We start from the raw sequence: 26,505 nt of genomic DNA on the forward strand, positions 1-26,505 counted from the left end.
AAGAATGAAAATTAGGATTCTGGCGACCCTTAAGTCTATTCTTTTTATCCTGAGGTAGGCAAGAACCCTTTCCACCTGTAATGTCATAAATAATTTCTGCCAGACCTGGTCCAAACAAGGTTTTACCCTTATAAGGTAGGGATAAAAGCTTGGACTTGGATGTAACATCTGCAGACCAAGATTTTAACCAGAGCACTGCGAGCTAAAACAATTAAACCAGAAATCTTAGCACCAACCTAAGAACTTGCATGTTGGTTTTAAACATAAAGGTATTGGCTAGCTTGAGAGCCTTGATCCTGTCTTGGATCTCCTCTATAGTAGTCTCTTCTAGGATAAGATTAGATAAATCATCGCACCAATAAGATGCTGTCCCCACAACTGTAGCAATACTTGCAACAGGTTGCCACTGTAATCCCTAATGAATGTACATCTTCTTCAAAAAAGCCTCAAGTTTCTTATTTATAGGATCCTTGAAAGAACAACTATCTTCAATAGGAATAGTAGTTCTCTTAGCCAGAGTAGAGATAGCTCCCTCTACCTTGGACACCATGCGCCACGAGTCACGAATAGAGTCAGCAACAGGATACGTCTTTTTAAAAACAGGGGATGGGGAAAACGGAATCCCTGGTTTATCCCATTCCTGAGTTATAATATATGCCATACAGTCTGGAACTGGAAATACTTCCACAGATGAGGGTACATCATATACCCTATTAAGCTTACTAGACCTCTTTGGAATCTCTGCAACAGATTCAGATTCTTCCAAAGAACCTCATTCAAAAGAAAGTGTTATAACAAATCTGAAATTAATCTCCTCTGAATCTGCAGAATTTGGCACTACAGTATCAGAATCTGACAATTCCCCCTCAGAAGCCACTGAAGAATCATCCTCATCAGATAATTGAGACAAACTGACTAACGCAGCATTAGCGGAGTCAGCCTTACTAACATCAATATGTTTAGATTTCCTCTTACGTTTACCAGAAACCTTTGGAAAAGCTGATAAAGCTGCAGAAACAGCAGGAGTAATCTGCGCAGCAAATTTCCCAGGTAAAAAATCACCCCAGGAGGTTGAGGGGAACCGCAGGGCAATGCATGTGAAGCTTGAGGGGAAAGCTGAGGCGTAGCTGGGATAACACTATCCTGAGAGACAGGAGGCTCAGGGAGAGACATCTTATCTTTAAACGTTAAAGTTTTATTTAAACATGAAGAGCAAAACTGTACAGGAGGCATTATCTTAGCTTCCCAAAACAATGAGCATTTTCTCAAATGAATCAACTTCAATATTAGTGTCCATAATTGGGTATCAGGTCACAATTAACAAAAAAAAATTAAAATGCCAAATTAAGTTAATTTATATGAAGCAATACAACATAAATAAGCACTTAAAACCCTCAGCTCTGCTGAGGTCTTACCCCTCCAGAAGTTGCTATCCCACTAGCACAGAAAACCAGACACACCCGGTAGCAAAAAAACATAATTTATGTAAGAACTTACCTGATAAATTCATTTCTTTCATATTAGCAAGAGTCCATGAGCTAGTGACGTATGGGATATACATTCCTACCAGGAGGGGCAAAGTTTCCCAAACCTCAAAATGCCTATAAATACACCCCTCACCACACCCACAATTCAGTTTAACGAATAGCCAAGAAGTGGGGTGATAAGAAAGGAGCGAAAGCATCAAAAATAAGGAATTGGAATAATTGTGCTTTATACAAAAAAATCTTAACCACCACAAAAAGGGTGGGTCTCATGGACTCTTGCTAATATGAAAGAAATGAATTTATCAGGTAAGTTCTTACATAAATTATGTTTTCTTTCATGTAATTAGCAAGAGTCCATGAGCTAGTGACGTATGGGATAGCAGATACCCAAGATGTGGAACTTCCATGCAAGAGTCACTAGAGAGGGAGGGATAAAATATAGAAAGCCAATTCCGCTGAAAAAATAATCCACAACCCAAATAAAAAGTTTTAATCTTATAATGAAAAAAAACTGAAATTATAAGCAGAAGAATCAAACTGAAACAGCTGCCTGAAGTACTTTTCTACCAAAAACTGCTTCAGAAGAAGAGAAAACATCAAAATGGTAGAATTTAGTAAAAGTATGCAAAGAAGACCAAGTTGCTGCTTTGCAAATCTGATCAACAGAAGCTTCATTCCTAAAAGCCCAGGAAGTAGAAACTGACCTAGTAGAATGAGCCGTAATCCTTTGAGGCGGGGACTTACCCGACTCCACATAAGCATGATGAATCAAAGACTTTAACCAAGACGCCAAAGAAATGGCAGAAGCTTTCTGACCTTTCCTGGAACCAGAAAAGATAACAAATAGACTAGAAGTCTTTCTAAAATCTTTAGTAGCTTCAACATAATATTTCAAAGCTCTTACTACATCCAAAGAATGTAAAGATCTCTCCAGAGAATTCTTAGGATTAGGACACAATGAAGGGACAACAATTTCTCTACTAATGTCAGAATTCCCAACCTTAGGTAAAAATTTAAATGAAGTCCGCAACACCGCCTTATCCTGATGAAAAATCAGAAAAGGAGATTCACAAGAAAGAGCAGATAACTCAGAAACTCTTCTAGCACAAGAGATGGCCAAAAGGAACAAAACTTTCCAAGAAAGTAATTTAATATCCAGAGAATGCATAGGTTCAAACGGAGGAGCCTGTAAAGCCCTTAGAACCAAATTAAGACTCCAAGGAGGAGAGATTGACTTAATGACAGGTTTGATACAAACCAAAGCCTGTACAAAACAATGAATATCAGGAAGATTAGCAATCTTTCTGTGAAAAAGAACAGAAAGAGCAGAGATTTGTCCTTTCAAAGAACTTGCAGACAAACCTTTATCCAAACCATCCTGAAGAAACTGTAAAATTCTAGGAATTCTAAAAGAATGCCAGGAGAATTTATGAGAAGAACACCAAGAAATGTAAGTCTTCCAGATTCGATAATAAATCTTCCTAGACACAGATTTACGAGCCTGTAACATAGTATTAATCACGGAGTCAGAGAAACCTCTATGACTAAGAATCAAGCGTTCAATTTCCATACCTTCAAATTTAATGATTTGAGATCCTGATGGAAAAAGGGCCTTGAGATAGAAGGTCTGGTCTTAACGGAAGTGTCCAAGGTTGGCAACTGGCCATCCGAATGAGATCCGCATACCAAAACCTGTGAGGCCATGCTGGAGCCACCAGCAGTACAAACGAACGTTCCATTAGAATTTTGGAAATCACTTTTGGAAGAAGAACTAGAGGCGGAAAGATATAGGCAGGATGATAATTCCAAGGAAGCGACAACGCGTTCACTGCTTCCGCCTGAGGATCCCTGGATCTGGACAGATACCTGGGAAGTTTCTTGTTTAGATGAGAGGCCATCCGATCTATTTCTGGAAGTCCCCAGATTTGAACAATCTGAAGAAATACCTCTGCGTGAAGAGACCATTCGCCCGGATGTAACAACTGGCGACTGAGATAATCTGCTTCCCAATTGTCTACACCTGGGATGTGAACCGCAGAAATTAGACAGGAGCTGGATTCCGCCCATACAAGTATCCGAGATACTTCTTTCATAGCTTGAGGACTGTGAGTCCCACCTTGATGATTGACATACGCCACGGTTGTGACATTGTCTGTCTGAAAACAAATAAACAATTCTCTCTTCAGAAGAGGCCAGAACTGAAGAGCTCTGAAAATCGCACGGAGTTCCAAAACGTTGATTGGTAATCTCGCCTCCTGAGATTCCCAAACCCCCTGCGCTGTCAAAGATCCCCAAACAGCTCCCCAACCTGAAAGACTCGCATCTGTTGAGATTACAGTCCAGGTTGGACGAACAAAAGAGGCCCCTTGAATTAGACGATGGTGATTCAACCACCAAGTCAGAGAAGATCGAACATTGGGATTTAAGGATATTATTTGTGATATCTTTGTATAATCCCTGCACCACTGGTTCAGCATACAAAGCTGAAGAGGTCTCATGTGAAAACGAGCAAAGGGGATCGCTTCCGATGCAGCAGTCATGAGACCAAGAATTTCCATGCACAAAGCTACCGAAGGGAACGATTGAGACTGAAGGTTTTGACAAGCTGAAACCAACTTCAGACGTCTCTTTTCTGTTAGAGACAAAGTCATGGACACTGAATCTATTAGAAAACCCAAAAAGGTTACCTTTGTCTGAGGAATCAAAGAACTCTTTGGTAAATTGATCCTCCAACCATGTCTTTGAAGAAACGACACAAGCTGATTCGTATGAGATTCTGCAGAATGTAAAGACTGAGCAAGTACCAAGATATCGTCCAAATAAGGAAATACTGCAATACCCTGTTCTCTGATTAGAGAGAAGGGCACCGAGAACCTTTGAAAAGATCCTTGGAGCTGTTGCTAGGCCAAACGGAAGGGCAACAAACTGGTAATGCTTGTCTAGAAAAGAGAATCTCAGAAACTGAAAGTGATCTGGATGAATTGGAATATGAAGATATGCATCCTGTAAATCTATTGTGGACATATAATGCCCTTGCTGAACAAAAGGCAGAATAGTCCTTATAGTCACCATTTTGAATGTTGGTATCCTTACATAACGATTCAATATTTTTAGATCCAGAACTGGTCTGAAGGAATTCTCCTTCTTTGGTACAATGAATAGATTTGAGTAAAACCCCAGACCCGGTTCCAGAACTGGAACTGGCACAATTACCCCAGCAACAATGTTCTGAATCCAAAGACTGTGAATCGAATTGATCCAAACATCTTTAAAAAATCGTAACCTGCCCCCTACCAGCTGTGCTGGAATGAGGGCAGCACCTTCATGCGGATTTGGGAGCTGGTTTTGACTTTCTAAAAGGCTTGGATTTATTCCAGACTGGAGAAGATTTCCAAACGGAAACCGTTCCTTTAGGCGAAGGGTCAGGCTTCTGTTCCTTATTCTGACGAAAGGAAAGAAAACGATTAGCAGCCCTGTATTTACCTTTAGATTTTTTGTCCTGAGGCAAAAAGGTTCCTTTCCCCCCAGTAACAGTTGAAATAATAGAATCCAACTGTGAACCAAATAATTTATTACCTTGGAAAGAAAGAGAAAGCAAAGTTGACTTAGAAGTCATATCTGCATTCCAAGATTTAAGCCATAAAGCTCTTCTAGCTAAAATAGCTAAAGACATATACCTGACATCAATTCTAATGATATAAAAAATGGCATCACAAATAAAATTATTAGCATGTTGAAGAAGTTTAACAATGCTATAAGTATTATGGTCTGACACTTGTTGCGCTAAAGCCTCCAACCAGAAAGTGGAAGCTGCAGCAACATCAGCCAAAGAAATAGCAGGTCTAAGAAGATTACCTGAACATAAATAAGCTCTCCTTAGAAAGGATTCAAGCTTCCTATCTAAAGGATCCTTAAAGGAAGTACTATCCGCCGTAGGAATAGTAGTACGTTTAGCAAGAGTAGAGATAGCCCCATCAACTTTAGGGATTTTGTCCCAAAACTCTAATCTATCAGATGGCACAGGGTACAATTTCTTAAACCTTTGAGAAGGAGTAAATGAAGTACCCAGACTATTCCATTCCCTAGAAATTACTTCTGAAATAGCATCAGGAACTGGAAAAACTTCTGGAATAAATACATGAGGTTTGAAAACCGAATTTAAACGCTTAGTAGATTTAGTATCAAGAGGACTAGACTCCTCCATACCTAATGCAATTAACACTTCTTTAAGTAAAGAACAAATAAACTCCATCTTAAATAAATATGAAGATTTATCAGTGTCAATATCTGAGGCAGAATCAGATAAGTCAGAATGATGGCGGTCACTTAAAAATTCATCTGAAATATGAGAAGTTTTAAAAGACCTTTTACGTTTACTGGAAGGAGGAATAACAGACAGAGCCTTCCTAATAGATTTAGAAACAAATTCTTTTACATTAACAGGGACATCCTGAACATTAGATGTTGAAGGAACAACAACAGGTAATGGATTATTACTAATGGAAACACAATCTGCATTAGAAAGTTTATCATGACAGTTATCACAAACTGCAGCCGGAGGAACCGTTTACAACAGATGCACTTAACTTTGGTAGAACCAGCATCATGAGACTGAAATAATGTGAAAAAAAGGTGGAAACAAGAATGACGCCCACATCTTTTGGCGCCAAAGAATTACGCCCACATTATTGGCGCCAAGTACAACGCCCATATTTTTTGGCGCCAACTATGACGCCACATCCTGTGACTCCGAAAAAAACGACACCCACATTTTTGGTACAAAAAAACGTTTAAACACAAATACGTCAAAAAATGACGCAACCACGAACAAACTTCCGGCGTCAATTAGGGCGCCGGAAATGACAACATTTTTGTGCCAAAAAAGACGCAATAAAATTTAGCATTTTCAGCCCCCGCGAGCCTAACAGCCCACAGGGAAAAAAATCAATTGAAAATTTTTTAAAGGTAAGAAAAAAAACATAATTTATGTAAGAACTTACCTGATAAATTCATTTCTTTCATATTAGCAAGAGTCCATGAGCTAGTGACGTATGGGATATACATTCCTACCAGGAGGGGCAAAGTTTCCCAAACCTCAAAATGCCTATAAATACACCCCTCACCACACCCACAATTCAGTTTAACGAATAGCCAAGAAGTGGGGTGATAAAAAAGTGCGAAAGCATATAAAATAAGGAATTGGAATAATTGTGCTTTATACAAAAATCATAACCACCCCAAAAAAAGGGCGGGCCTCATGGACTCTTGCTAATATGAAAGAAATGAATTTATCAGGTAAGTTCTTACATAAATTATGTTTTCTTTCATGTAATTAGCAAGAGTCCATGAGCTAGTGACGTATGGGATAATGATTACCCAAGATGTGGATCTTTCCACGCAAGAGTCACTAGAGAGGGAGGGATAAAATAAAGACAGCCAATTCCTGCTGAAAATAATCCACACCCAAAATAAAGTTTAATGAAAAACATAAGCAGAAGATTCAAACTGAAACCGCTGCCTGAAGTACTTTTCTACCAAAAACTGCTTCAGAAGAAGAAAATACATCAAAATGGTAGAATTTAGTAAAAGTATGCAAAGAGGACCAAGTTGCTGCTTTGCAAATCTGATCAACCGAAGCCTCATTCCTAAACGCCCAGGAAGTAGAAACTGACCTAGTAGAATGAGCTGTAATCCTTTGAGGCAGAGTTTTACCCGACTCAACATAGGCAAGATGAATTAAAGATTTCAACCAAGATGCCAAAGAAATGGCAGAAGCTTTCTGGCCTTTTCTAGAACCAGAAAAGATAACAAATAAACTAGAAGTCTTTCGGAAAGACTTAGTAGCTTCAACATAATATTTCAAAGCTCTAACAACATCCAAAGAATGCAATGATTTCTCCTTAGAATTCTTAGGATTAGGACATAATGAAGGAACCACAATTTCCCTACTAATGTTGTTAGAATTCACAACTTTAGGTAAAAATTCAAAAGAAGTTCGCAACACTGCCTTATCCTGATGAAAAATCAGAAAAGGAGACTCACAAGAAAGAGCAGATAATTCAGAAACTCTTCTGGCAGAAGAGATTGCCAAAAGGAACAAAACTTTCCAAGAAAGTAATTTAATGTCCAATGAATGCATAGGTTCAAACGGAGGAGCTTCAAGAGCCCCCAGAACCAAATTCAAACTCCAAGGAGGAGAAATTGACTTAATGACAGGTTTTATACGAACCAAAGCTTGTACAAAACAATGAATATCAGGAAGATTAGCAATCTTTCTGTGAAAAAGAACAGAAAGAGCAGAGATTTGTCCTTTCAAAGAACTTACGGATAAACCTTTATCTAAACCATCCTGAAGAAACTGTAAAATTCTCGGAATTCTAAAAGAATGCCAAGAAAAATGATGAGAAAGACACCAAGAAATATAAGTCTTCCAGACTCTATAATATATCTCTCTGGATACAGATTTACGAGCCTGTAACATAGTATTAATCACAGAGTCAGAGAAACCTCTTTAACCAAGAATCAAGCGTTCAATCTCCATACCTTTAAATTTAAGGATTTGAGATCCTGATGGAAAAAAGGACCTTGCGACAGAAGGTCTGGTCATAGCGGAAGAGTCCACGGATGGCAAGAGGCCATCCGGACAAGATCCGCATACCAAAACCTGTGAGGCCATGCCGGAGCTACCAGCAGAACAAACGAGCATTCCTTCAGAATCTTGGAGATTACTCTTGGAAGAAGAACTAGAGGCGGAAAGATATAAGCAGGATGATACTTCCAAGGAAGTGATAATGCATCCACTGCTTCCGCCTGAGGATCCCGGGATCTGGACAGATACCTGGGAAGTTTCTTGTTTAGATGAGACGCCATCAGATCTATTTCTGGAAGCTCCCACATTTGAACAATCTGAAGAAATACCTCTGGGTGAAGAGACCATTCACCCGGATGCAACGTTTGGCGACTGAGATAATCCGCTTCCCAATTGTCTATACCTGGGATATGAACCGCAGAGATTAGACAGGAGCTGGATTCCGCCCAAACCAGAATTCGAGATACTTCTTTCATAGCCAGAGGACTGTGAGTCCCTCCTTGATGATTGATGTATGCCACAGTAGTGACATTGTCTGTCTGAAAACAAATGAACGATTCTCTCTTCAGAAGAGGCCAAGACTGAAGAGCTCTGAAAATTGCACGGAGTTCCAAAATATTGATCGGTAATCTCACCTCCTGAGATTCCCAAACTCCTTGTGCCGTCAGAGATCCCCACACAGCTCCCCAACCTGTGAGACTTGCATCTGTTGAAATTACAGTCCAGGTCGGAAGCACAAAAGAAGCCCCCTGAATTAAACGATGGTGATCTGTCCACCACGTTAGAGAGTGTCGTACAATCGGTTTTAAAGATATTAATTGAGATATCTTTGTGTAATCCTTGCACCATTGATTCAGCATACAGAGCTGAAGAGGTCGCATGTGAAAACGAGCAAAGGGGATCGCGTCCGATGCAGCAGTCATAAGACCTAGAATTTCCATGCATAAGGCTACCGAATGGAATGATTGTGACTGAAGGTTTCGACAAGCTGAAATCAATTTTAGACGTCTCTTGTCTGTTAAAGACAGAGTCATGGACACTGAATCTATCTGGAAACCCAGAAAGGTTACCCTTGTCTGAGGAATCAATGAACTTTTTGGTGAATTGATCCTCCAACCATGATCTTGAAGAAACAACACAAGTCGATTCGTATGAGATTCTGCTAAATGTAAAGACTGAGCAAGTACCAAGATATCGTCCAAATAAGGAAATACCACAATACCCTGTTCTCTGATTACAGACAGAAGGGCACCGAGAACCTTTGTAAAAATTCTTGGAGCTGTAGCTAGGCCAAACGGCAGAGCCACAAACTGGTAATGCTTGTCCAGAAAAGAGAATCTCAGGAACTGATAATGATCTGGATGAATCGGAATATGCAGATATGCATCCTGTAAATCTATTGTATAAAATGCCCTTGCTGAACAAAAGGCAAGATAGTCCTTACAGTTACCATTTTGAACGTTGGTATCCTTACATAACGATTCAATATTTTTAGATCCAGAACTGGTCTGAAGGAATTCTCCTTCTTTGGTACAATGAAGAGATTTGAATAAAACCCCATCCCCTGTTCCAGAACTGGAACTGGCATAATTACTCCAGCCAACTCTAGATCTGAAACACAATTCAGAATGATTGAGCTTTCACTGATTTACTGGGACACGGGAAAGAAAAAATCTCTTTGCAGGAGGTCTCATCTTGAAACCAATTCTGTACCCTTCTGAAACAATGTTCTGAATCCAAAGATTGTGAACAGAATTGATCCAAATTTCTTTGAAAAAACGTAATCTGCCCCCTACCAGCTGAGCTGGAATGAGGGCCGCACCTTCATGTGGGATTTAGAAGCAGGCTTTGCCTTTCTAGAAGGCTTGGATTTATTCCAGACTGGAGATGGTTTCCAAAACTGAAACTGCTCCTGAGGATGAGGATCAGGCTTTTGTTCTTTGTTGAAACGAAAGGAACGAAAACGATTATTAGCCCTGTTTTTACCCTTAGATTTTTTATCCTGTGGTAAAAAAGTTCCTTTCCCACCAGATAACAGTTGAGATAATGGAATCCAACTGAGAACCAAATAATTTGTTACCCTGGAAAGAAATGAAAGTAGAGTTGATTTAGAGCGCATATCAGCATTCCAAGTTTTAAGCCATAAAGCTCTTCTAGCTAAAATAGCTAGAGACATAAACCTGACATCAACTCTGATAATATCAAAAATGGCATTCACAGATAAAAATTATTAGCATGCTGAAGGAAGAATAATTAATAATTATGAGAATCATGATCTGTTACTTGTTGTGCTAAAGTCTCCAACCAAAAGTTGAAGCTGCAGCAAACATCAGCCCAAAGATATAGCAGGTCTAAGAAGATTACCTGAACACAGATAAGCTTTTCTTAGAAAGGATTCAATTTTCCTATCTAAAGGATCTTTAAACGAGTAAGTACCATCTTGAGTAGGAATAGTAGTACGTTTAGGCAAGGGTAGAAATAGCCCCATCGACTTTAGGGATTTTGTCCCAAAATTCTAATCTGTCAGACGGCACAGGATATAATTGCTTAAAACGTTTAGAAGAAGGAGTAAATGAATTACCCAATTTATCCCATTCTCTGGAAATTACTTCAGAAATAGCATTAGGAACAGGAAAAACTTCTGGAATAACCACAGGAGATTTAAATACCTTATCTAAATATTTAGAATTAGTATCAAGAGGACCAGAATCCTCTATTTCTAAAGCAATTAGGACTTCTTTAAGTAAAGAACGAATAAATTCCATTTAAAAATAAATATGAAGATTTATCAGCATCAATCTCTGAGACAGAATCCTCTGAACCAGAAGAGTCATCAGAATCAGAATTGATGATGTTCATTTAAAAATTCATCTGTAGAGAGAGAAGTTTTAAAAGATTTTTTATGTTTACTAGAAGGAGAAATACAGACATAGCCTTCTTGATGGATTCAGAAACAAAATCTCTTATGTTATCAGGAACATTCTGCACCTTAGATGTTGAGGGAACTGCAACAGGCAATGGTACATTACTAAAGGAAATATTATCTGCTTTAACAAGTTTGTCATGACAATTAATACAAACAACAGCCGGAGGAATAGCTACCAAAAGTTTACAGCAGATACACTTAGCTTTGGTAGTTCAGCACTAGACAGCGATTTTCCTGAAGTATCTTCTGACTCAGATGCAACGTGAGACATCTTGCAATATGTAAGAGAAAAAAACAACATATAAAGCAAAATTGATCAAATTCCTTAAATGACAGTTTCAGGAATGGGAAAAAAATGCCAATAAACAAGCTTCTAGAAACCAGAAGCAAAGAAAAAATGAGACTGAAATAATGTGGAGACAAAAGCGACGCCCATATTTTTTGGCGCCAAATAATACGCCCACATTGTTTGGCGCCTAAATGCTTTTTGGCGCCAAAAATGACGCCACATCCGAACGCCGACATTTTGGCGCAAAAGGACGTCAAAAAATGACGCAACTTCCGGCGACAAGTATGACGCCGGAAACAGAAAAGATTTTTTGCGCCAAAAAAGTCTGCGCCAAGAATGACGCAATAAAATGAAGCATTTTCAGCCCCCGCGAGCCTAACAGCCCACAGGGAAAAAAAGTCAAATTTTTAAGGTAGGAAAAAATGATTGATTCAAATGCATTATCCCAAATAGAAACTGACTGTCCGAAAATAAGGAATGTTGAACATTCTGAGTCAAGGCAAATAAATGTTACATATATTTAGAACTTTATAAATAAAGTGCCCAACCATAGCTTAGAGTGTCACAGAAAATAAGATTTACTTACCCCAGGACACTCATCTACATGTTTGTAGAAAGCCAAACCAGTACTGAAACGAAAATCAGCAGAGGTAATGGTTATATATATATAAGAGTATATCGTCGATCTGAAAAGGGAGGTAAGAGATGAATCTCTACGACCGATAACAGAGAACCTATGAAATAGACCCCGTAGAAGGAGATCACTGCATTCAAATAGGCAATACTCTCCTCACATCCCTCTGACATTCACTGCACGCTGAGAGGAAAACCGGGCTCCAACTTGCTGCGGAGCGCATATCAACGTAGAATCTAGCACAAAACTTACTTCACCACCTCCATAGGAGGCAAAGTTTGTAAAACTGAATTGTGGGTGTGGTGAGGGGTGTATTTATAGGCATTTTGAGGTTTGGGAAACTTTGCCCCTCCTGGTAGGAATGTATATCCCATACGTCACTAGCTCATGGACTCTTGCTAATTACATGAAAGAAATATTTATTCATATGCATTATCCCAAATAATGAAACTGACTGTCTGAAATAAGGAATACTGATTATCCTGAATCATGGCAAATATAAGTTTAAAGACATATATTTAGAACTTTACATATAAAGTGCCCAACCATAGCTTAGTGTCATAATAAAATAAGACTTACTTACCCTAAGACACTCATCTACATATAGTAGATAGCCAAACCAGTACTGAAACGATAATCAGTAGAGGTAATGGTATATAAGAGTATATCGTCAGAGAACAGAATAACAGAGAACCTATGAAATAGCTCCCCTAGAGGAAGACCATTATATTCAAATAGGCAATACTCTCTTCACATCCCTCTGACATTCACTGCACTCTGAGAGGAAAACCGGGCTCCAGCCTGCTGCAAAGCACATATCAACGTAGAATCTAGCACAAACTTACTTCACCACCTCCATGGGAGGCAAAGTTTGTAAAACTGAATTGTGGGTGTGGTGAGGGGTGTATTTATAGGCATTTTAAGGTTTGGGAAACTTTGCCCCTCCTGATAGGAATGTATATCCCATACGTCACTAGCTCATGGACTCTTGCTAATTACATGAAAGAAACACCTGTTACCGGAACAGCCCAAAATCCACTTGCCACTGTAGATAGAAGAAAATGCAGCCTCCACACTTGCCGCGGCATACTTTCCACAAAGATTAACTCTTATAGTGCCGGTACCTTCAAACCTATAAGGGAAAGCACTTACCTGTGGATCCGGCTCTGTCAGACGGGAGCTGTTTTCTGAGGTGTGGCAGTTTCACCATATCTACCAGGGATCTATAGAAAAGAAAGACAGAGTAATCAACTCTGGCTTTCTATAATATGGGTAGCAATAATGTTAGAAGATTAAGCAAAGACCACCTCGCCGTCTTCTAACTGCTAATTGCCACCATTACTCTTACTAAAGAGATTTGACATGGACACATCATAGCCCCAATCCTTTCTTTACAGGAAAAGTACCGATTAAAAGGATTAAAATCTTGACACACCATCTTCGCCATCCTCCCGTGATTAAAGCAAAGAGAATGACTGGGGGTTATGGGTAAGGGAAGTGATACTTAACAGTTCTTTGCCTCCTCTTGCTGGACAGGAGTGAATATCCCACTAGTAATTAGAATGTTTCATGGACTCTCCATGCCATAGAAAATAAATAAATATTCCAGTGACTCACCTCAATATGTTGGTCTGGTCAGATTTCTCCAGCACCTTGACCACCAATAAGTTCACAGAACGCACAACCTGCTGACCCTCCTCAAGATCCTCTATCCGTGAGTCCAGCATTAGGGTGATGAGACCATGCATGAGATCTTTCAGCACACCAGTGGAGGCTTCCCGAGCAAGGGTCTCCATCTGGAAGAGCTGTGTAGAGAAAAACTGCTTAGTACATTAACACTATAAAATAATGTTAGGCCAATAACCAATTAAACACTTGCAACTCTGCTACAAATCTAAGTAGGACATTCAAAAATGTTATATGCTAAAGGACAGTTTGCTTAATAGCAAAATTAATAAAGTGCATTTTTTTAACACTATGCATAAAAAGGTCTAATGCCCTTTTAAGCAGGATCAGCAGCACACTCTGGTAAGCGGAGGATAGTAAAGTGTGTGATGGGCTGTTCTGCCTTACTTTTATAAAAAACATTACAAAGGGGAGGTGGGATGTCTTCTGCCCTTGTACACACATTTAATAGCTTGCTTGCACTGCTCAAATAAACTCCACTTAATTTATGAACTGCAATGCTGAACATGTTCAGGTTTACCATATCATTTAAGTACTTTGATCCCTTTGTCCTATTTTCTACAACCACAACACCAAAAACAGACCCCAGAATATAAATCAAACACAATCCGTTAGATTAATATAATAATTATTCTACAACATTTACAATTAAAGAAATAATAAAAACCCTTTAGCTTTTGTTTGAAGATAATTATAGATAATTGCGATTGTTCCAGATTCTCTAGGGGGACACAAAAAAACACACACACACACACAAATTGTGTAACCTTGAAATGAAGCAAATCAAAAAGCAACCAGGACTGACTCAATTTCACCTTTAAAACACTGCTCTCTTGGGGTGGACTAGCAGGCAGCGACCATGATCAGCTGCAATATGGTAAGCTGATCTTTACTTAACATATCAATAATTTTATCCTTTGATTTATGCCACATCATTGCATTATTTTTTGGAGAAGTGGCCATGGCTCCATTATCTGCACTGTATAAGATGATTACTAGAAGTATCCTATGCAGCCTCTGCATTGCACAACACTTTTGGAGTTTGTGTCGGCCCTTCACTTATTAGTCCAGGTTGAGTTCTTTTGGGACTCTGTTGCTACATAGTATCCCTCCTTATTGAATAGCTTAACCTACAAAGCCCAAACTTTTGGACATATAAAGATATGGAAAAGAAGACACTTGAGAGGAATATAATGGAGCTTAAACTTTTTCTATATAACCAAAAAAAGATGGAATTGTTTGCAGAGCTAGCAAAGCTCGAAGCCAGTCCCAACCTTCTGATTCACATCTCTCTTCCTCTACAATCTCATTTTTGCATCTTGATGGTGTTCTGGAGTTGATGCTGCAGCAAGCCATACTCTCCTCAGAGGGACATTGAGAGCCAATAGAAAACTACAGAGCTGGAAAAGGGTTCTGAGGTAGTTGAACCATGTCAAAGTGATCCAGAGCGTCAACCATAAGGTTCCTATTAAAGGGACAGTCTAGTCAAAACTAAAATTTCATGATTTAGATAGGAGTAAATTAAAAAGTTGCTTGCTGAATCATAAAAGTTTAATTTTGACTAGACTGTACCTTTACGGGCAGTAACAAAGGTTTAACGTCGTCCTGAGAGTCCTTTCTTGAGGTGTGAGTAGGAGTGAATTGGGACATTCTGATCCATTCTGAATCCATAACATACACAAAGTTGAACTACTATTTCTGAGTTTTCAGAAGTTTGAAAACTACTTAAGGCTCATGTTTATGGATGGAAAAGGAGGTTGGTGATTTTTTGAACACGCTGAGGTTCTTTTTCTCCTGCAGAATTCAGCCTTTCCTGTTGCTAGAAGCCATTGGAAAGCCAAAAAAGGATTACAGACTTTCTTGGGACTACAAAAGGTTCCTGCTTAACCTACAGTTCTCCTCTGCTAATATAAGCAGATATTCTGTTATGTACAGTCAACCAGATTTAGTATTGCTCTATCAGACATTTGGAAGGGGAGTCTTGATTGGTCCATTGGGGCACTATTAGCCAGACCTACTGGTTAGATGTTTGGGTATCTTGCCTGTGTTCCCTCATTGTTTAAGTTTGGGATTACTTCATGTTAGGCAGACCATATTTATTTAATAAAATGTATGCTTACCTGATAAATTAATTTATTTTGAGGTGATGAGAGTCCAAAAATTGATTATTTCTGGGATTCAACTCCTGGCCACTAGAAGAGGAAAAGATTCCCAAAAACTCCAAGAGTATTCTATCCCTCCCACCTCACTGATAAGCCAGTCTTACAAATAGCCAAGTAAGGAGAAGTAAAAAGGTAGGGAAGAACAAAATGGGGAAATGAGGTGCAAAAGTAAAACTGCAGCCAACAAATTTAAAAAAAAAAAAAAAAAAAAAAAAAAAAGGGGGCCTCATGGACTCTCACCACCTCAAAAGTAATGAATTTATCAGGTAAGCATAAACTTAGCTTTTTATGTAAAACAAAGAGGGTGTCCACAGCTATCCAATGATAAAAATAATCTTTATTAGGGACATATAAGGTAGCAACGTTTCGAGGTTAACACCTCTTAATCATGCATAGGCTGACTCTCTACTGAGTAATCTTTATACCTGTTATTTTTTGCGCCATAAGGCCCCCAACCTGAAAAAGGTGTAACAATAGCGACACCTGTTGACACATATTTATATTACAAAAAAACATTTCATATATATACAGACTTTTAAAATAAATTGATGATAAGACAAATATTGAATACCATTATGTGAAGGAAGAAGATCTTTTCATTGGTTAGTATTTTCCTACACTTACATTTAATGTTACATACTTATTTTAGATAGTTAGATACTAGCAATCAAAATAGTCTGTTGGCAATAATATTAAACTATTAGTTTAAAAGTTATACAAAAGCCTAGAAAAATTCAGAAAAAAATTATTAAGAAGTCTTTTAGAAAAATTCATTTTGTATGGTGAAAAAATTCATTTTATATGTAGAAAAAACTTTATTCTATATGGTGAAAAAATTGTTTGGCAACAAAATTTTTTTTGTATTGGGCAACTTAATTTTTGAAAAAGGAAAGAAAAGAAATAAACTGAGGAAATAAATTGGGGAAATGTATAATATATTATCTTAGTTGGATGCTCTTATCCGTGTAAGGACCAATTATAAGTAGACAGACATATTTAATTCTCTGTTGAGACCCCTAGGGACCATAGTGTCTAACTTGTAAATCCACCAAGATTCATTTTGTTTTAATAGTTTTTCTCTATCTTGGCCATTCCTTTGTACTTTTATGTGGTCAATGACTTGCCATCTCATTTGGCTAATAGTATGGCCTTTCTCAATGAAATGGCTAGATACAGGGGCTTCTTTGTTTTTACAACGTATATTGGAGCGATGTTGGCTCATCCTATCTTTTACCTTGCGGGTGGTCTCACCCAGGTAAATAAGAGAACAGGGACACTTTATTAAATATACCACATGTGTGGTATCACATGTGTAGAAGCCATTAATGTCATACCTAGTGCCATTGTGTGGATGATGAAAAAACTTCCCTTTTATTATCGAGCTGCAACTCATGCAGTTTAAGCATGGGTATGTACCATAGTTTTTACTACTAATGTATGTTTGTATGTTACCTTTACTTGGACCTACATCTGACCTGACGATGGTCTCTCAGGTTTTTTACACGTCTGTGTGCCATTAGAGGTGGATTCTTAAATATAGATATCTTATCATTACTTGTCACTTAGTATGTGCCAATGTTTTCGTATGCTTTTTGATATCTCTTTACTAAAGTGACTGTACTGAGAAATAAAGACCATCCTATTCTCTTTTTGTTTAGAGACATTATTCCTGCTGTCATACTTCAATATATCCCTCTTTTTTTCTTCAATTAGTTTTTTTGGATAGCCTCTTTTTATAAATGTATCTGCCATTTCATCTATACATTGAATACATTTTACTCCACCACTGACTATTCTTTTTACTCGGAGTAGTTGACTTTTTGGGAGGGATTCTACCAAGGGTCTTGGGTGAAAACTATCAAACCTGAGTAAGGTATTTTTGTCTGTGCTCTTGGTGTATAGATCAAATTCTAGAATATTACCTGCTTTTGTGATCTTAGTATCTAGAAAGGTCACACTTTCTTCACTGAAAGTAATGGTTTACTCTAGACCTTGTACTGCTGAATTGACCTCTCTAAAGTGTCCCTGTTCTCTTATTTACCTGGGTGAGACCACCCGCAAGGTAAAAGATAGGATGAGCCAACATCGCTCCATTATACGTTGTAAAAACAAGGAAGCCCCTGCATCTAGCCATTTCATTGAGAAAGGCCATAATATTAGCCAAATGAGATGGCAAGTCATTGACCACATAAAAGTACAAAGGAATGGCCAAGATAGAGAAAAACTATTAAAACAAAAAGAATCTTGATGGATTTACAAGTTAGACACTATGGTCCCTAGGGGTCTCAACAGAGAATTAGATATGTCTGTCTACTTATAATTGGTCCTTACACGGATAAGAGCATCCAACTAAGATAATATATTATACATTTCCCCAATTTATTTCCTCAGTTTATTTCTTTTCTTTCCTTTTTCAAAAATTAAGTTGCCCAATACAAAAAATTTTTTGTTGCCAAACAATTTTTTCATCATATAGAATAAAGTTTTTTCTACATATAAAATGAATTTTTTCACCATACAAAATGAATTTTTCTAAAAGACTTCTTAATAAATTTTTCTGAATTTTTCTAGGCTTTTGTATAATAACTTTTATACTAATAGTTTAATATTATTGCCAACAGACTATTTTGATTGCTAGCATCTAACTATCTAAAATATGTATGTAACATTAAATATAAGTGTAGGAAAATACTAACCAATGAAAAGATCTTCTTCCTTCACATAATGGTATTCAATATTTGTCTTATCATCAATTTATTTTAAAAGTCTGTATATATATGAAATGTTTTTATTGTAATATAAATATGTGTCAACAGGTGTTGCTATTGTTACACCTTTTTCAGGTTGGGGGCCTTATGGCGCCAAAATAACAGGTATAAAATATTACTCAGTAGAGAGTCAGCCTATGCATGATTAAGAGGTGTTAACCTCGAAACGTTGCTACCTTATATGTCCTAATAAAGTATATTTTTATCATTGGAGAGCTGTGGACACCCTCTTTGTTTTGGATTATTACTTGGTGAAAGGGCAGTTCACCTGTCTACACGGGCACTCCACTCCTTTAGTGCTGTTCTACCCCTGTTTGTTTGTAGCTTTTTATGTAAGGTGGTGAGAGTCCACAAGTTGATTACTTCTGTGAAACAATACCCAGGCTGTTGAGTCCTCGATTGAGGGTGCGATAAACATTTTGAAAAGGCAGGCACTTATTTTCCAGACACTGTTACCTGGAGAACTTAGGTGATGAGAGTCCAAGAGGTCCGCTTATTTTATTGCTGGTAGCAATTCTAGTTTGCACCTCATTTCCCTGTTTTGGCCTTTAATACTTCTAACTTAGCTATACATTAAGACTAGCTAATCGGTGAGGTGGGAGGCATAGAACATTCTTGGGTTTTTTAGGAATCTTTGCCTCCTCCTTAGTGGCCAGGAGTTGAAACCTAGAAGTAATGAACTTGTGGAGAAAGAAATAAGGTTTCTACATTTTGTGCTTTTATTATGCAAGGTTCAATTAAGAGCTTATTATATCTATAATTTATTACATGCCTCTTATTGCACCACCCAAATATAATATGCCTTTTAGAGAGTACACTTAGGATTACTTTGAATGAATCTTCTGCTATACTGCTATCTAGCAAGGGATACTCTATCATTATTAAAGCTATACACCTTAATTTTGGTTATCCTTAGGATCTATGATGTCACCTGCTTTAATGTGTTGTAGTTTCTCCCTGAACTTAGTGGGGAGCGAACTGGCTCATGAGGTGAGAAAATAAATAAATAAATAAAATTTGTGATGCCATAATGGGTTATCGTATAGTATTTATTATATCCTAATAAGGATGACACAAATGTGTGTACACCATCTCCAAGTAATTAATGCAATTTTAGGTCCAAAACTGATTTGCTTTTTACCATTATGTTCTAATGTTGAGTTAAACAAAGGTCCAAGTAAAGTAATCTAATTACTATAGAAACTTATTCATATGTTGAGGTTCAACATATCCTCTGCAGGTGACATATGCTAAACTACCACTATTAAAAATAATTATGGTAAACAAAAAATATAAGGAGCAAATATGAAAAGGTTGGTTAAAGATTTATAAATAATCATAGACTATGTGCTAGGCGGACAAATGACCATTATTTATGTGAAATAGAGTTTGTGCAAGAGGGCAAGTGACCCATTATTTGGGAAAAAAAACAAATAGTAGGGAGAGATAGGAACTTTGTTACAGCCCCTTCCACCCACTGGGTGCTGCTGTAGTTTGCGATTATTACGGCAATAGCCTGCATCCTACAGGGGCACAGGATCCCTTGTTTAAAGGGTAACACTTTCAAATTAAAGCCTCTTGTATTGGAGGTGATAAGGGGGCTGAGATAAGCGCTCTCTAGGAGTATGAAAAACAATATGGCAGCAGTGCCTTAGAGAAAATATATGCAATTCAGGAAAGCAAGATAAATGACTGAAAAGGACATGACTGAGGACTCTAAACTGTACTCCGTCACTCTTTAGAGAGTAACTTGCTCTTTTCTAACAGCTTTTGATAAAGAATGTGACCGGTAATGGCCTTGGCTTCTGGGACAGAAGGCATTTTTAGAGCCTGAACAGCTCGGAGACATACAAATCATGTTAGGACTCCACCCAGTAGTAAAAGGAAAAAGACGACCTCCAAAGAGACCAAGCAAACATATACTGCAGGGAATGGAATGAGAGCAGCAAGCATGAGGAGAGGTCTTCTGCTTAAGAATTTCAGGTTTCTCCCTATCACCAAAAGAATGGCCAACGATCAACCCAGTTAACTATAAAAATTCTGAGTAAGTTAGGCCAAACGTTACAAGGATCTAACTAGTTCATGCCATTTGTAATGTCAGACTACACAAAAGAAGCAGCAAAGAGGTTATGTGGGAAGGACACCACATTACAGATTTGTATAGGTAGATATTGCACATTTTAAAAGCCATCAAATAACCTTTCCAATAAAAACAAAATGACCCCTTAACAGATAAAGCAGCAGAAACATACTTCTCTAAACAAAAAAAATAGCTATTACTAAGAGTATCTAGCAATAGGCACTCCAGCTTGAGTCATATTACAACATATAGTAAATATGATTAAACATTTATTACAATAAGGTCCTAAACTGTTCAAGGGCTTTGATGTAAAAGTGATATCTTGAGTTTATAAAACAAAACAAAAAAACACAGCACTGATGCAAATTAGCAAACGCATGCTTACCGAGATCATGTTGCCAATGATGCAGCTGTACAAACGCACAATGTCATCTTTGTCCAATCTCTCATCTGCCATGTGGGTGTTGTAAATCATGCGTAGTTGCATGAATGTAGCAATAAGGAACTGATCAATGTGGCCAGACATGGCTTCTGCCTTATCCTCCTGCCTCAACACTTCATCAATCTTAAAAATAAATAAAATAATCAATAGTGCTGATAATTCTCTCTACTAATACAGGAATATAAATTAGAACTTAAACCCAAGCAATGCAACTAGAACAATCATGGCAACAATCTAGGCAGGCATATTGAAAATTATTTTTTGTTAAATCAAAAACAAAATACTATACTATACAAAATATTATGAATTGATGAGTAAGCAACTGATTCTTACTTGTGCTAGAGCCTGGATACTGGAATTTATGTCCCCACTGGCCACCTGAGATATTACAAAGTTGATAGTGGAAGCAGTGTTGCTGTGCATGTCATCAAAATGTGGAGATACTGCTCGAATCCTATGAAGAATAAAGCACAATAAAAAAATGAAATAAGTTACTACGAAACCCAAAAGATGCAAGACAATTTCCAAAGCAAAATGGTACCCAAACTGATGAAAGAAGTCAACAGAGAAATATGGTATAAACCAATCCCACAGTTCACTATTCTAAAACCGGAGTGGAGAGCTGGAAAGTCACAAAAACATCTCAACTCAGTTGCTAACACAATAAAGGGACAGTCTACACAAAAATTGTTATGGTTAAAAAAGATAGATAATGCCTTTACTACTCTCTCCCCAGCTTTGCACAACCAGCATTGTTAGATTAATATACTTTATAACATTTAAACCTCAAAATATTTGCCTGTTTCAAAGGCTCTATTGACAGCCTCTTAATCACATGCTTTTGTATTTGCATTTCACAACAGGACACTGATAGTTCGTGTGGGCCATATAGATAACAATGTGTTCACGCCCGGGAAGTTATTTAAGAGTTAGCACAACACAGTACTAAATGCAACTCAATAGATTTTAAATAGTCACAGTCATGTGATCAGGGGGCTGTCAGAAGATGCCAAGATACAAGGTAATCACAGAGGTAAAAAGTGTATTAATATAACTGTGTAGGTTGTGCAAAACTGGGGAATGGGTAATAAAGGGATTATCTATCTTTTAAAACAATGACAATTCTATTGTAGACGGTCCCTTTAAGAATTGGTTCTGCAAAAATATAGGTAACGGTTTAAAAAACAAAACAAATTATGCTTACCTGATAATTTCATTTCCATCTGTGGGAGGAGAATCCACTGCTTCATTCATTACTTCTGGGAATTTAGAAACCCCAGCCAAAGGCTTAAATACCTCCCCCACTCCCCTCATCCCCCAGTCATTCTGCCAAGGGAGCAAGTAACAGTAGGAGAAATATCAGGGTATAAATAGTGCCAGAAGATTAAAATTAAATTTAGGTCCGCCCACCGGAGAAATGGGCGTGGGCAGTGGACTCTCCTCCCACGGATGGAAATGAAATGATCAGGTAAGCATAATTTATGTTTTCCATCTTAATGGGAGAAGTCCACTGCTTCATTCATTACTTGTGGGAACAAATACCCAAGCTCTAGAGGACACTGAATGAAATAAAAAACGGAAGGGCAAAAGGAGGAGGACCCTAAACTGAGGGCACCACAGCCTGCAGAACCTTTCTCCCAAAAGCAGTTACCGCCGAAGCAAAAACATAAAATTTATAAAATTTTGCAAAAGTATGTAAGGAAGACCAGGTGGCCGCCTTACAAATCTCCTCCATAGAGGCCTCATTCTTCTAGTTGAGTGAGCTGTAATCCTCTGAGGAGGCTTGTGTCCCGCTGTCTCATATGCCAGACGGATCATACTCCTCAACCAAAAGGATAGAGAAGTGGCAGCTGCCCTTTGCCCCCTGCGCTACCCTGAATACACAAAAAATAAGGACGAAGTCTGTCTGAACTCCTTCGTGGCCTGAAGATAAAACTTCAAAGCCCGAACCACGTCCAAATTATGAAGTAACCTCTCCTTTGAAGAAGAAGGGTTAGGACACAAAGAAGGAACCTCTATTTCCTGATTGATGTTACGATTCAACACCACTTTCGGAAGGAATCCCAATCCAGTGCAAAGAATAGCCTTATCGGCGTGAAAAACTAAGTAGGGAGGCACACATTGCAAGGCCGCCAACTCAGAGACTCTACGTGTCGATGCAATAGACAGTAGGGAAGAGTCTTAATGTCAAGCGCATGCATAAGCTCAAACTGAGCCCTCTGCAATACCTTAAGAACCAAGTTTAAGTTCGAAGGAGGAGCCGAAATCCTAAAGACAGGCCTGAACAAAGGACTGAATGTCAGGAAGCTATGCAAGCTTCTTATGCAACAGTACAGATAATACAGAGATTTTTCCCCTTATGGAGCTGGCGGCAAGACCCTTATCCAGACCATCCTGGAGAAAGGCCAAAATCCTGGATACCCTGACCTTGTGCCAGGGGTATCATCGTTCCTCACACCAGGACAAGTAGGTCCTCTACACCTTGTGATAGATGCGTCGAGTGACCGGCTTCCTGGCCTGAACGAGTGTGTCAATCACTCTTTCAGAAAATCCTCTCTTGGCTAAGACTAGACATCAATCTCCACGCAGTCAGCCTCAGAGAATCAAAATTTTGGTGTAGAAAAGGACCTTGAACCAGCAGATCCCTGCGACAAGGTAACCTCCACGGAGGAGATGATGACATCCCCAACAGATCCGCAAACCACATCCTCCGCGGCAACGACGGAGCAATCAGAATAGCTGAGGCTTGCTCCTGCTTGATGCGGGACACTACACGAAGTAGAAGAGGCAACAGTGGAAAAATGTAAATTAGGCTGAAGTCCCAGGGCACCGCCAAGGCATCTATCAGTTCCATAAAGGTAAAAGGTAAAACTTTAATGTCTTCTCAATTCAACGCGATAAAACAGGAAGTTTTCAAATGTGAATGGAACCAATAAGCATATAAAACGTCATCTTAACAAACCTGTTACATTATATCAATTACTAACCATTTAGAAAGACTATCCACCTCCTATACAACGCTTAAAGATACCATTGTAACAATCATTTGACTAATGTAATCTGGAAAGTCATACAAATTAAAATACAAAAATAGAAAATAAAAGTCCGAAAATAGATTCAAGTACAAAAATAAAATGAAAATAAATAAAAAAAATTATAAAAATACAAATGTACAAATAACTATCTTCTACTTGTCTTATATCACATTGTTGCTTGTCAATCATGACTGATATATATTGTAAATCTTTGGAAGTCCCATTTATATCTTGATTTATTTCCAACCCATTATAATAAATCGTGAAGATATTAAAATAATAATATAAAATATAAAAGAGTGTGTGTGAAGGGTTAATGTTGAATGTATGTCGTTAAAAAGTGTGTGTATTTGTTAGAAAGGAGTCCCTATTCGTTATGTTCTAATGACAAAACCTAAATGAAGATTTTTTTTTTTGTTTTTTTAGAGGTTTAGATATTTAAAACTTAGTTGAATCTTCATTTAGGTTTTGTCACTATAAAATAACGAATAGGGACTCCTTTCTAACAAATACACAAACTTTTTAATGACATACATTCAACATTAACCCTTCACGCACATATATTTTATTTTATTATTTTAATATCTTCACAATTTATTATAATGGGTTGGAAATAAATCAAGATATAAATGGGACTTCCAAAGATTTACAATATATATCAGTCATGATTGACAAGCAACAATGTGATATAAGACAAGTAGAAGATAGTTATTTGTACATTTGTATTTTTATATATTTTTTTATTTATTTTCATTTTATTTTTGTACTTGAATCTATTTTCGGACTTTTATTTTCTATTTTTGCATTTTAATTATTTGTTTGACCTTCCAGATGAAATGTTTACATTAATCAGATGATTGTTACAATGGTATCTTTTAGCATTGTATAGGAGGTGGATAGTCTTTCTAAATGGTTAGTAATTTTATACAATGTAACACGTTTGTTAAGATGACGTTTTAAATGCTTATTGGTTCCATTCACATTTGACAACTTCCTGTTTTATCGCAAATGTGTATTTAATGAGGCTAATGAAGCATGTCTTTATCTGTCTTTTTTCTTTTGCCTGTGGAAGCGACCCTTGAGCGGTCGAGAAACGCGTTGCATTGAAAAGACGCTATATTGAGAAGACAGATTGTTTACCTTTTACCTTTATGGAAGTTGTTTTTTTATAACAGGAACCAATATTATTGTGTATACATAATATCCTAACCACTTTTAACCCCTTAACGACGCATTTCATACAGGGTACGTCTTACACAAACTGGTCTTTAAAGACCAGCGATGAATCCTGTACGTCGTTAAGGGTTTCAAGCGGCTGGAAGTCATCCTGATCGCTTCCAGCAGCTTTCATGGTATTGCAGTGATGCCTCGATATTGAGGCATCACTGCAATACCTTTTTAGGCACACCGATGACGAGAGAGCCACTCTGTGGCCCTCTCTGCATCGGTCAGTGATGGTGCCGATCGTTGGTGGGTGGGAGCCATTGCAGGGAGGTGGGTGGGCGGCCCATCGCTGGGGAACTTCCTTCCGGCTGTTCTCTATGCCGGGTGTGCATGAGAGCGCGCGCTGGAGGTGAGGGGCGTGCGCACCCGCAATCTAAGGCAGTTGCTGGGGAAATGTTTTTTGCTGGGAGAGGGTGGTGGGTGCAGAGGAGGGGTGATCTGGGAGGGTGTAGGGTAGGAAGGGGACAGCTGCCCGTACCAAAAATGGTGGCTAATAGTTAGTGGGGGGAGGATTAGAGCTCTCTTTGGGGGGGATCAGGCAGGTTGGGGGCTAAGGGGGGATCCTACAAAGCAGAATATGATTATTATTTTTTTAATAATTAAAAAAAACAAAATAAAACTTATTTTAGTACTGGCAGACTTTCTGCCAGTACTTAAAGGGACAGTCAACACCAGAATTTTTGTTGTTTAAAAAGAAAGATAATCAATTTATTACCCATTCCCCAGTTTTGCAGAACCAACATAGTTATAATGATACACGTTTTACCTTTGTGATTATCTTGTATCTAAGCTTCTGCTGACTGTCCCCTTATTTTAGTTCCTTTCACAGACTTGCATTTTAGCCAATCAGTGCTCATTCCTTGGTCACTTCACGTGCATGAGCTCAATGTTATCTATATGAAACACATGAACTAATGCCCTCCAGTGGTCTAAATGCATTCAGATTAGAGGCAGTATTCAAGGTCTAAGAAATTAGCATATGAACCTCCTAGGTTTAGCTTTCAACTAAGAATAACAAGAGAACAAAGCAAAATTGGTGATAAAAGTAAATTGGGCAGTTGTTTAACATTACATTCCTTATTTAAATCATGGAAAAAAAAAACTGGACTTGGCTGTCCCTTTAAGATGGCGGGGACAATTGTGGGGTGGGGGAGGAAAGAGAGCTGTTTGGGAGGGATCAGGG

At 38.2% G+C, this 26,505-nt stretch overlaps 1 protein-coding gene across 1 annotated transcript in view; it reads right to left on the reverse strand.

Annotated features, from left to right (window-relative positions):
• CKAP5 (cytoskeleton associated protein 5) overlaps nucleotides 1-26,505 on the reverse strand; it is a 397,759-nt gene that overhangs the window by 71,996 nt on the left and 299,258 nt on the right. The window contains exons 35-37 of the mRNA XM_053689307.1: nucleotides 21,397-21,517; nucleotides 21,007-21,186; nucleotides 13,543-13,730 (exon numbers count right to left, since the gene is read on the reverse strand). Of these exons, the coding sequence (XP_053545282.1) occupies nucleotides 13,543-13,730; nucleotides 21,007-21,186; nucleotides 21,397-21,517 (489 nt within the window). The remainder of the gene's footprint in view (nucleotides 1-13,542; nucleotides 13,731-21,006; nucleotides 21,187-21,396; nucleotides 21,518-26,505) is intronic.

This window comes from Bombina bombina, chromosome 7 (assembly GCF_027579735.1).
Source record: "Bombina bombina isolate aBomBom1 chromosome 7, aBomBom1.pri, whole genome shotgun sequence".
Lineage (NCBI taxonomy): Eukaryota > Metazoa > Chordata > Amphibia > Anura > Bombinatoridae > Bombina > Bombina bombina.